The 12783-nt window shown below is 42.2% G+C and overlaps 1 protein-coding gene across 1 annotated transcript; it reads left to right on the forward strand.

Annotated features, from left to right (window-relative positions):
* Nucleotides 1-781: 781 nt before the first annotated feature.
* Nucleotides 782-11712, forward strand: ARPC3 (actin related protein 2/3 complex subunit 3). The gene is made up of 7 exons (XM_055323015.1): nt 782-881; nt 4298-4397; nt 6736-6812; nt 8848-8916; nt 9733-9859; nt 10823-10917; nt 11404-11712. Exons 1-7 carry the CDS (start codon nt 876-878, stop codon nt 11464-11466), a joined length of 537 nt encoding a protein of 178 aa, XP_055178990.1. The 5' UTR covers nt 782-875; the 3' UTR covers nt 11467-11712.
* The last annotated feature ends 1071 nt before the right edge of the window (nt 11713-12783 follow it).

Below are 12783 nucleotides of genomic sequence, written 5' to 3' on the forward strand. Positions count from 1 at the left end.
ACCACAGCTATCAGTGGTAACTTGTGTCTGCGAGGTTAGGCCAGGGGCAAAAGTCAAGTATTTGCATCCTAGTCCATCAAGGTGAGCTATTGTCACGGTGGAGAGGTACAGCCAGCAGGAGAGAACTTGAATGGGCATCATGGGAATGTGCTGTCCTGTGTCAGGACTCTGTCTGTGGCCCTAAGTATGAAAGGGTGAGAACACCCTGATCTGCATAATTTTTAGAAATTTTATTGTCATAGAAGAAAGGAAAGGCAAACTAACACTTGAAGTGCTTTCTAAGAATAGGTTAAAAGAAAAAAAAAACAAAACAGGGCAGCCCAGTGGCTCAACAGTTTAGTGTCTTGCCTTCAGCTCAGGGCATGATCCTGGAGTCCCAGGATCAAGTCCCACATCGGGCTCCCTGCATGGAGCCTGTTTCTCCCTCTGCTTGTGTCTCTGCCTCTCTGTCCTCTCATGAATAAAATCTTTTTAAAAAAATCATAAGGAAATCAGGATGACGCAGAGGAGTGGAGTAGGACTGAATTTAAAATAATGTGATCCAGAGAATGCTTTCCTAGAAAGATGAAATTTGAGGAAAAATCAAGGAAGTGGTGGATGCCGAGGATTCTGAAAGCCAAGATCTAGCCCCATTTCGCGCACACTACTATGCACGGCACTCACAATCCGTACTCAGTGCTCGGGCGCCCTCTGGCGCCCCTTGGTTCCTGCGCAGCCGCAGCAGCCTCCGGCGGGACCGCAAGACCGGAAGTGCCGCGTCCTCCCCTCCCCCTCCCCTTCCGGCTCACTTCCGCCTACCCCGCCCGGGCCGCCGGACAGGAAGCGCTGAGCTCTAACCCTAGCCTTGTGTGGCTAGAAACCCGGTCGCCGCCAAGATGCCGGTAAGGAGGCCAATTCGCAGTGTGGGAGATGGTGAGAACTGGGAGAGCAGCGACAAATCATGCGTGAGCTGAGAGAAGTGGGCGGAGGAGGACAGAGAAGAAGCGGGGCCTGAGAAGGGGAGAGCTAGGAAGAGGGGCCTGTGGCTGTAGGATGGGGCTGCCCGGGGGTGTCGGCGAGGGGGACGGGGCCGGAGCACCTGGGGCCAAAGACCCTGAGCGTGGAGAGGAGGCTGGCTCGGCCCCTCTCGCCCTCTTCGCTGCAGTGCTGCCCCTTCTCTCCTTCTTTCTGTATCCCCCGACTCCAGCAGAATCCCCAGCGATTCACTGGAGCCGAGAAGACAAGGGCTGTGCTTTTAATTTTGCATTTTTCAAGTCTAGGATCCGGCTGCTTTTTCTTCCCCCCACAGGCCCACTTCCTCCTTGGCCCCAGGGGGCGGGTTCCTCCCGCTGCTTGTCACTGCCATACCCCACTTCCCGGACTCCTCCTCTGTCTCCCCAGCAGTGGCGGCCACCCCTAGCTGCCGGGTGTAGGGCCGCCAGAGCAGACGCAGGGTCCGCTCCTGGTTTCCAAATGCTTCTGTTTTCGTGTGCATCAGAGTAGGAGCAAAATTGATAGTAGTGTCTGGTTGTCCTTCATTTCTGACAGCCAGTCTGGCGGAGTGAATTCATCACCATCATGGTCTCCATTTTGCAGATGAGGTAAAGGAGGTTCAATAACGTGATAACTCACTCAAAAAACATTACTGAGTACCTGCTGCATGCCAAGCACTGTTACAGCAGTGAATAAAGCCAACAAATCCCTAGGCTCAAAGAGTGTACATTCTAATGGGGAGACAGCACAAACGTGCATATGTAAATTTTAAAAAGATACTTTTACAGATTTTTTTTGAGAGAGTGCCAGCAGGGAGAGGGGGTTAAGTGGCAGCAGAGGGAGAGGGACTAGTAGTCTGCAACTTAGTGTGGAGCTGGAAGCTCTATCCCACCAACTTAGGATCATGACCTGAGCCTGTCGCTTAGCCGACTGAGCCACTTGACTGTCCCTAAGATAGTTTGAGGTAGTGACAAATGCAATGAAGGAAATAGATGGGTAACAAACAAGACAGCTAGTGAAGGAGAGGGTGGAGGCTGCTTTAGGTAAAGCATACTGATGACAAAGAGGAGCAAGCTATAGTTAGAGATACTTAATGAGTCTTGTTGGTACCATTCAATTCCTGATGTGTGCCAGACTGGCCCTGAACTACACACTGCATGTAAGTTACTCCATGTTATCCTCACAATAACCCTGTGAAGTCCATGCTTATTGTTCCCATATCGCAGAGGAGGAAATTGAGGCTCAGAGAAGTATGATAACTTACCCAAGGTTGCAATATTTTAAGCTATGACTTTAATTTTATTTTATTTAATAGTTATTTATTTTATTTATTTGAGAAGAGAGAGATGAGTAAGCCCTGAGCAGGGGTGAGGAGCAGAGGGAGAGAGAGAAGCAGGCTCCCAACTAAGCAGAGACCCCAACATGGGCCTTGGTCCCAGGACCCTGAGATTGTGATCTGAGCTGAAGGCAGATGCTTAACCAACTGAGCCACCCAGGTGCTCCTTAAGGCTAGGACTTTAAAGTCCTGTGCTCATTCCTGGACTTCCCTGCGATAACTTATTTAATATCTGCCTCTTCCATTAGCCTGAAAGTTCTTCAGGGGCAGAGATACTGGTCTTGCATACCATTTTTTCATGATGCTTTGCACATTGAAGGTGCTTGATAATCGTTTGGTAAAGGAATGAATATATGAATGGGGCTTTTCTGTTACTAAAAGCCAGACATCGGGGATCCCTGGGTGGCTCAGCAGTTTGGCACCTGCCTTCTGCCTGGGACGTGATCCTGGAGTCTGGGATCGAGTCCTGCACTGGGCTCCCTGCATGGAGCCTGCTTCTCCCTCTGCCTGTGTCTCTGCCTCTCTCTCTCTCTCTCTCTCTCTCTCTCTCTCATGAATAAATAAACTCTTTAAAAAATAAAAAAAATGGGATTTTCCCTGCTCCTTTAACTCACTGAGGGCAGTAGATAACTCTTCTTTTTATGAATTTGGAAACAGGTGAAGAGAAGTGATGTCTTGGTCAAACACATAGCCAGGAAGCGGCAGAACTGAAAAGCCAGTGTTTGGGTTCTGGTTTAACAAGAGCTGGTGCGGTGGTGTACCCCTGATTTATATAGTGTCTGCCTATTTCCATAGCATAAATAACTCGCACCAGTTACCAATGTGATGTCACCGAATATGGATTGGAAGATGCACAGTAGCACACCATTATATAGCATTTCTGCCACAAAGATACAAAAGTTATATATAACCTTAAGATCATAGACAGTAGTAAAATAATTTTTAAAAATACTAAATAATGAATTTTCAGTATTTATCACCTTTGTTTTCAATATAATGCACTTAAATGCAAATTTACATAATTTTTGGTAGTGATGGCTTTTTTTTTTTAAAGATTTTATTTATTTATTCATGAAAGACACAGAGAGAGAGAGAGAGGCAGAGACACAGGCAGAGGGAGAAGCAGGCTCCATGCAGGGAGCCTGATGTGGGACTCAATCCCTGGACCAGGGATCCACTCTGAGCTGAAGGCAGACACTCAACTGCTGAGCCATCCAGGCATCCCATTAACGGCTGTTCTTAATAACCAGCTTGCCTCAATATTTTTCAAAATTCCTCAAAACATAGATGCTTCTGGCTGGCTCAGTGGGAAGAGCATGCAACTCTTTTTTTTTTTTTTTAATAAAGATTTATTTATTTATTCATGAGAGACACACAGAGAGAGGCAGAGACCCAGGCAGAGGGAGAAGCAGGCTCCCCACAGGGAGCCAGATGCAGGACTTGATCCCGGAACTCCAGGATCCCTACCCAAGCCAAAGGCAGATGCCCAACCTCTGAGCCACCCAAGCATCCCAAGAGCATGCAACTTTTGATCTCCGGGTTGTGAGTTCGAGCCCCATGTGGGGTGCAGATTATTTAAATAATTTTTTTAATTGCTCAAAATTGGGGATCCCTGGGTGGCCCAGTGGTTTAGCACCTGCCTTCAGCCCAGGGCGTGATCCTGGAGTCCCAGGATCGAGTCCCACATCAGGCTCCCTGCATGGAGCCTGCTTCTCCCTCTGCCTGTGTCTCTGCCTCTCTCTCTTTCTCTCTCTGTCTCTCATGAATAAATAATTAAAATATTTAAAAAATAATTGCTCAAAATTTAACATTCAGTTTTCTTAAGCCAGTAAGAACCAACTCTAGCGTATTGCTGCTACCAACCTTTGATCATCCTCCCCTGGTTAGTCTTGGGTGGGTTCTTCTTTTTCCCTTTAGAGAAATATTTCTTATGTGCCCTGCTGATGTTTGCTCTCTTCTTCCATATTCTTACCTGGCTTGCCACTACAGGCTTACCACTCTTCTCTCATGGACCCTGACACCAAACTCATTGGAAACATGGCATTGTTGCCTATCAGAAGTCAATTCAAAGGACCTGCCCCTAGAGAGAGTAAGTCAAAACTTCTTTCTATTGTTCTCAGATTTTAGTAGAAAACATCTAGCAACTCTCTGACATTAACAAATCAGGCAAATTCTTAGCTCAGTCCTCTGTCTCAGACTGCTCTTGGATTTTCTATTTGTTTGGTGGATATTGCATTCTAGACCTTTCAAGATCAGGAGTATACATTGCATCTAGTAAGAAAGTGTATTAATGCTGCTGAGTTCTTCTGAATATTTTGTTGAGAGGGATGAGGAAATATTACTTATTTTTGACATTATTCTGTCATCACTGTCAGTACTTACAAAGTGATCTAACGCTACTACTTCTATAGGATACCATGTCCCCATCCTTTTTCTGTTGTAAGGCTGAGGAAAACAAATAAAACATTTTAACTCTTTCCCCTGTCTATATCTACTTCCTTTATTCATTCTTCAGGATCTTCATTTTCAGCAGTACCTCGATCTTAAGTTGTAAGTGTCTTATGTAAAATTACACATTGTTTCTCTTGCTTTTCTGAATTTTATATCTTTTCTTTTTTTAGTACTTCCCCTTTTTTTTGAAACATTTCCTTACTGTTCAGAAAGCCTCATTCTTTTTAGACTCTTCGGATACATTCTGAGATGTTCTACCAACAGTGTAATTTATATTATAGCGGACATGGCTTCCCTGCATCCAGAAAGCATCTGCACTGAGTTCCATTCAAGGTTTTTAAGGTTTTCATTGCAATTTGCACTGACCCCATCTTCATTCCTCTGCCAGACTATTTGACGTGACCTCTCCTTAAGTTTATTTTCAACACCAGTTGAAAGCTCAGTAAACTAAATAAACTTGGTGAGTCACCACAGTTTTTACTTGATTCTGAGATGAAGAAAAAGGAACAGATGGAAAAAAAGAAAAGGTTTAAAAGAAGAAAAATAATGTAAAAGAATTACAGTGCAAAGAAAGAATAAAAAATCAATGTTGGCCCAGATTCCTTGAGAATAACTCTTCAAATCTTTACAAAATACCATGTAGCATATCAGAAGATGCAGTTGACTAGAGATGGAGTGTATCTAATTACCACCTTCGCAACAACTCGTGGGCCCTTGAGGGAGAGCAGGACCCCAAGAAACCAGATGGACATGGTTTCTGTAGACAGAGAATGACCTGTTATTCTTCCCCAGTGGACAGGTTTGGAACTGAACTGGAATTATGAAAGAGTACAGGCCTATGCTGTGAGCAAAATAACTGTTAGCATTAATCAAATTCATTTCTTTACATTCATCAGACAGCTTTTGAGCACCTTTCTGTGCCAAACACCCTTCTAGGTTCTGAATCTTATAGCCCACCCCCGCCCCGTTCCTCACCCCCACCCCCACATTGTTACATTTAGAAGAACTAGCTGGTTTTATAAACAATACGGAATCTTTTGAGGAAGTTTCCTTTTTGCACATAAGAAAATTGCAAGAACAGGAGTCTAGAGTTAGAATTCTGTTGCGTTCTTTAGCAGGGGAATGAGTAGGGTTAAAGACAGCTGAATCACAGAGTACTAAACCTCCAGGATTACTTTGCATTTCTTCTGTGTGAGAGGGAGAGCAGTCATTGGACAATATAAATAACTCTGGAAAAAAAAAAAAGACCACCAAAAAACTCTCTCTGCATTGCTGCAACCGGCTGCTGGATATCAAGACCCTGGGATTTTGACCTTTTTAAAATAAGAAAAGGAAAACAAAAAACTGCCAAAGAAGTTGTATAATGAGATCTGTCTTTGTCACAACAGCATTTCTGGCTTTTCTCAGTCTCTCGCCACCTAGAACAGCATGTACAAGTATATTTTAAGCACGGTTTTCATAAAAAGAAAGATGCATGTGTAAGCCCAGTGTGTTCCTAAATGACAGTTGAGGGTTTTTTTCCGCCTGAAACCATAGACTATAAATTCAAATAGAATTAGATTGAATACTTTTTATTTAAACAGCATCTTATCAAGGTTTAGTCTATGTCTAAGTTCATTTTTATAAATGAACATTGAGACATCTCTCAATGTCTGGAATGATGTTCACCAAATGATAATAGTAGTTATTTCTAGGTAGTGAGATTTAGAGTGACAATAAAATGTTTTTTTGGTACTGGTTAATTTGTTCCTAATGAGAATATTTTTTTATAAAAACAATAAAGCTATCAGAATAAACTATATCCTTATTTTTCTAGATATTGTTTCTAAAGACATTATATTTCAGTGGCCTCATTTTATGGAACTCAACTCCTTTGACCATGGAGCTGGGAAGTTTACTCTCTAGCTTTTTTAAGTGTTATTGTTATATTTTAGCTCATGTTCTCTGTCTCCACCCCCCTCTTCGGTCCTGTTTAGCAAAAGATACAGATATTGTGGATGAAGCCATTTATTACTTCAAGGCCAATGTCTTCTTCAAAAACTATGAGATTAAGGTAAAGTACAGAGCTTTTAATATTTAATTTAGTTTTCTGATGTGGATAATAAGCTACCTGGTAGGGTTGTTCTGAAGAATAAATAAAATTGAATGAGATTGTATGACTTTAAAAAATGAGAATAGTGGGGCACCTGAGTGGCTCAGTTGGTAAAGTATCTGCCATCGACTCAGGTCATGATCCTGGGTTCCTGGGATCAAGTCCCACATCTGGCTCTGGGCTGAGCAGAGAGTCTGTTTTTCCCTCTCGTTCTGCCCCTTTCCCTCCACTCCCTACTTATACTCTGTGCTCTCTCTCTCTCAAATAAAAAATAAATAAAATTTAAAAAAATTTAAAACCAGAATAGTGCCTAATATTAGACTCAGTATTAGTTTCTCGTTTTTCCTCCAAAGTCTATACCATGGGTCAACAAACTACAGCCTGAGAGTCAAATCTGGCCCACTGCCTCTTTTTGTTGTTATTGTTGTTGAGAGAGTATGATCAGGGGGAGCTGCATGTAGAGCATTTATGAATAAAGTTTTATTGGAACACAGCCACATTCATTTTTTATCATAGTGTCTATGACTGCTTTCATGCCACAGCAGCTGGATTGAATAGTTGTGACAAAGACTGGCCCACAAAACCTAAAATATTTAATATTTGGTCTCTTATAAAAGAAGTTTGCCAACCCAAGATCTAGACATTTTTATTCAGCATTAATAAAGCACCTACCATGTGCCAGTTCAAAACAAAAAAACCCTACATGCTATGTTATTTCTATATATACTTCTGTGTTCTGGCCATGAGATGAAGAAATAAAGAAACTTCAATGATCCTGATCGTTCCTCAACTATCCTTTCTTCCTTTCTGCTCTTAGTTCGTGTGAGGAATGAGGTCAAAAGGAGGGTAGAAGGAAGGTGGCAAAAAAGGAGAGGAGGGAAAGAACTTTATTGAGTTCCTCATGTGAGCAAGTTACAGGAATGTCAACTTTTCTTGATACTATTCTAGAATATGGAATTTCCTTTCCTGGCCAGACTTTGACCTTTTGGAATCAAACAGGATATGAAATCTTTGTTTGCAGGCTCGTGGTCTACAGACTGTAGTCTAAACATCCTACAATACTCACAGTGTTTGCTGTATTTGATGCATGGTCTAAGTATGATGTTTGTCGAGGCATAAATAAATGTAATTCTGCCCCATTTCATTCTCTCCTGAGTATCATATGCTCTATTTTTAAATAGGGACAGGTGTAGGTTGATTTTTTTTTTTTAACTGTAAACCTGTGTAAAATTTCACCTGAGCAAAAGTCTCACTTTTGCTTAACATCCAATCTTCACATTTTCCTTTTGATTAGATCAAGAGGTGGGCTCTTGGAGCTCTTCAAGAACAAGATACCCGTGAAATATCTGCTTCTTCCTTTCAAGTCAGAAATGCTTTTGTTGGGCAACCAGAGTGGCTCAGCAGTTTAGCACTGCCTTCAGCCCAGGGCATGATCCTGGAGACCCAGGATCAAGTCCTACATCAGGCTCCCTGCATGGAGCCTGCTTCTCCTTCTGCCTATGTCTCTGCCTCTCTCTCTCTCTGCGTCTCATGAATAAATAAATAAAATCTTAAAAAAAAGAGGGGGGATGCTTTTGTTCTCAGCAGAGATCCTGAAGTGAAAGGGTTTTAAAAGTTAGCCAACCATATGGTGCACCTCAGGTTTTCCAGGCAGCTCTGTTAAACTCTCCTTCCTACATGGAGGGAGGGGCTGCTGGCACAGCTCCCTAGACCCAAAGGCAGGGCAGCCAAGGTGAATGGGAGCAGTCCCACAGCTCAGGATGGCAGGAGGTGATATTCCCTGCCCCAGAGCAGACAGAAAGGTGGGTTGGGAAGACTGAGTTTGGAAAACGGGAACTATTGACACTATAGGAACTATACTTGCCTGGTTTTCAGTTGATGCTCAAAATACAAAGCTTGAATTCATTTATTGCATGTGATAGTTATGTTTTGATGGGGACTATTTTTAACTTTTGTTTCTCCTTCCTCTCCCCACCCTACCCCCCCACCCCTGCAGAATGAAGCCGATAGAACCTTGATTTATATAACACTCTACATTTCTGAGTGTCTAAAGAAACTCCAAAAGGTAATTTAATTTGGATGACTGTCTATCAGAAAAACACAATACTGATACATATTCACCCTCCTAACTATCTGGACTCATTGAGATTTTAAGGACAAGTAGACGAGCCTTCCTCCCACTTAGAGCATGGACCTAAGAGGAAAATCTGAATGTGAATTTTAAACTTGTAGTTTAGTTGAGGAATGAGAAGATAAAGGGCTGATGTTTTAAGGCTTTCCATATATTTTCCCAAGAGAGAAATCTTTCTTAACCTCAGATTAAGAATCTCTGAGCCAAGGATATAATTCAGGCGTTCATGAACTTGAGTGGGAAAGAGATTATGTCTTTCTTTTCACTGATTTATGACTGAGATTTAGCATTTAATTATTAAAGTAGGCAACAACCCACAATAGTATTAGCTGTACCTGTGACTTTTTCTCCAGTAATTGTCACAGCATTTTCTTGTTACATTTAGAGTTGAAGATATCTTGAAATTTTATTTTCACTCAGTACTACTTCAAATTTTAGTTATTGGGCCCATTGCCTGGATCTTGTCATTTAGTGCATTAATAAAGAAGTACATGTATGAATGTCATAAATTTGGCTTTTTAATACTGTAATTATTGTGTTTGACTATAATTGATTTCTATTGTAGTTTTGTGTACTTTATTTTATTCATTTAACATTCTGAGAAAAGTCCTCAAACGTCTCTGGATTGCAGAAGGGCACCCAAAAACATAAGTAATCCCAGACATATCTACTTAGACTAAAAAAATTATAGATTGGATGTTATTATCCTTTTCGCTGTAAAATACATATGTATGTATAATTTTTTTTTAGTGTAATTCCAAAAGCCAAGGTGAAAAAGAAATGTATACGCTGGGAATCACTAATTTCCCCATTCCTGGAGAGCCTGGTTTTCCACTTAATGCAATTTATGCCAAACCTGCAAACAAACAGGAAGATGGTAAGAACAGTTTCTACCTCCCTCTCTATGACATAAGATTTCCTCCATTTGACTTTTTATCCCCTCCTCTCCTTGTCTTGGTTGGTATACAGGTGGAGAGTGGAACCATTAGCATGGATATTATCTTACCAGTCACTCTCACAGAAGATTCTTGGGAACAAATATAACATGCAGAGAATCTTTTGAACCAAGATAGTTCTAGAACCATTTGGACTGCCATTTTTATTTCTTTTTTTTTTAATTTTTTTTTTTAAATTTATTTATGATAGTCACAGAGAGAGAGAGAGAGAGAGAGAGAGAGGCAAAGACATAGGCAGAGGGAGAAGCAGGCTCCATGCACCGGGAGCCTGATGTGGGATTCGATCCTGGGTCTCCAGGATTGCGCCCTGGGCCAAAGGCAGGTGCCAAACCGCTGCGCCACCCAGGGATCCCGCCATTTTTATTTCTTAATCTTGTTTGAATATGTAGAAATGTGGGCAGCCTGGGTGGCTCAGCGGTTTAGCACCGCCTTCAGCCCAGCGCCTGATCCTGGAGACCTGGGATTGAGTTCCACGTTGGGCTCCCTGCGAGGAGTTTGTTTCTCCCTTTGCCTGCGTCTCTGCGCCTCTCTCTCTCTCACTCTCATGAGTAAATAAAAATCTTTAAAAAAAAGAATATGGGCAGCCCCGGTGGCTCAGCGGTTTAGCGCCGCCTTCAGCCCCGGGGTGGGATCCTGGAGACCCGGGATTGAGTCCCATGTCAGGCTCCCTGCATGGAGGCTGCTTCTCCCTCTGCCTGTGTCTCTGCCTCTCTCTCTCTTTCAATCTGTGTCTCTCATGAATAAATAAATAAAATCTTTAAAATAAAATAAATAAATAAAATAAGAATATGTAGAAACGTATTGCCAAATTCATTGTGCAGACTAGCACATTAGGGGGGCATTCTCAGGACTTTTTTTATTGTTCTGCCTGCTTCTTATTTTAGAGGTGATGAGGGCCTACTTACAGCAGCTGAGACAAGAGACTGGACTGAGACTTTGTGAGAAAGTTTTTGACCCTCAGAATGATAAGCCAAGCAAGGTAAGATCCTCCTCTTTACCTATTTAGTTGATAAATAACTTTTTGTCCTGTAGCTACTGTTAAACAAACTTAGGTTTCCCATGGCAAGAAGACTTTTAGTTTCTGCATTGCAGTGTTGCTTAACTTTGAGTATTTGCCTCGTACATGGTAGGGATTCAGTGAGTTATACTGCATAATGAATTGCATATAGTAAATATTTTGGTTGTATGTTCTTATGTCAGGGCACTGTTGTAAACCCAGAGGGCAGATTTTTGTGTGAGATACCTTGAATGTATCACATTTTTTTTGTTTTTTTTGGGGGGGTTGGTCATCTTAATTTTGACTGACTTGTGAGTCAGAAAACCATTTTTTACATGGGTTTTCAAGAAGGCAGATGACAGGCCAAGATTAATTTTGTTATTATATAAATTCATATTCTGACCTTACCTTGAACTTGCATTGTGACTTGACCACCACTGTTCATTCTGTTTTATCCCCTCTTGTTAGTGGTGGACTTGCTTTGTGAAGAGACAGTTCATGAACAAGAGTCTTTCAGGACCTGGACAGTGAAAGGAGCCTGGGCAGACACTTTCCACAGCCGTGGGCAGCGTTTTACAGCAAGATGTACACAGTTCTTTGCCTTTATTTGATAAAGTTTTATACAGAAGAAAAAAGAGACCGTGTCTTCACTTGAAAAGCTCTTTATCAAGAATTTGGGTGGGGGAAGGAAGAATGGGTTGTTGAAGGGTGATTTGAAATTTTCTGCAGTATTAAGCTGGTGCTTAATAAGTAATAATAAAGAAACTTCTAACATTCCATGTCAAAAAACCTTATTACTTATTTTTGACATTCACTTAAAAATATTTTGAGGGAATCCCTGGGTGGCTCAGTGGTTTAGCGCCTGCCTTCGGCCCAGGGCATGATCCTGAAGTCCCAGGATTGAGTCCCACATCGGGCTCCCTGCATGAAGCCTGCTTATCCCTCTGCCTGTGTCTCTCTGCCTCTCTCTCTCTCTCTCTCTCTCTCTCTCTCTCTCTCTCATGAATAAATAAATAAAATCTTTTAAAAAAATAAAGTGTACATTTCAGGGTCATCTGGGTGGCTCAGTTGGTTAAGTATTCCTGACTCTTGATCTCAATTCAGGTTTTGATCTCAGGGTTATGGGTTCAAGCCCCACATTGGACTCCATGCTGGGTGTGGAGCCTACTTAAGTAAATAATAAAGTGTACAATTCTTTTTTTTTTTTAAGATTTTTTTTAATTAATTTATTCATGAGAGACAAGAGAGGCACAGACACAGGCTGAGGGAGAAGCAGGCTCCCTGCAAGGACCCCGATGTAGGACCTGATGCCGGATTCCAGGATCACACCCTGGGCCAAAGGCAGACACCCAACCGCTGAGCCACCCAGGCATCCCTAAAGTGTACAATTCAATAGCAGTTCCTCCCATTTTTTCCTCTTTGCCACCGCCCTGCCCCCTCCCGCCTTCCCTCTCAGCCCCCAGCAACCATTGATCTACTCTCTGCCTCTCTATGGATTTACCTATTCTGGACATTTCACATAATGGGATCATATAAACATGACTTTTGTTTTTTAAGATTTTATTTATTCATGACAGACACAGAAAGAGAGAGGTAGAGATACAGGCAGAGGGAGAAGCAGGCTCCATGCAAGGAGCCCAATGTGGGACCAGATCACGCCCTGGACCAGAGATCACGCCCTGAGGCCAAGGCAGACACTCAACCACTGAGCCACCCAGACGTCCCAACATGTGGCCTTTTGCGTCTTGATTTCTTTCACTGAGGATCATGTTTTCAAGGTTCATCCATGTTACTGCATTAATAGTTCTCCGTTCCTTTCCTTTTTCTGTTACTGTGGTAAAACACACA

Source organism: Nyctereutes procyonoides, unplaced genomic scaffold (genome assembly GCF_905146905.1).
Source record: "Nyctereutes procyonoides isolate TBG_1078 unplaced genomic scaffold, NYPRO_anot_genome, whole genome shotgun sequence".
Lineage (NCBI taxonomy): Eukaryota > Metazoa > Chordata > Mammalia > Carnivora > Canidae > Nyctereutes > Nyctereutes procyonoides.

Excerpts from the sequence above, each read along its gene's own strand:
- ARPC3 (XM_055323015.1), top strand. Across the intron at positions 4,398-6,735 it reads AGGACCTGCCCCTAGAGAGA|CAAAAGATACAGATATTGTG; the intron begins GTAAGTCAAAAC and ends GGTCCTGTTTAG. Across the intron at positions 6,813-8,847 it reads TCAAAAACTATGAGATTAAG|AATGAAGCCGATAGAACCTT; the intron begins GTAAAGTACAGA and ends CCACCCCTGCAG.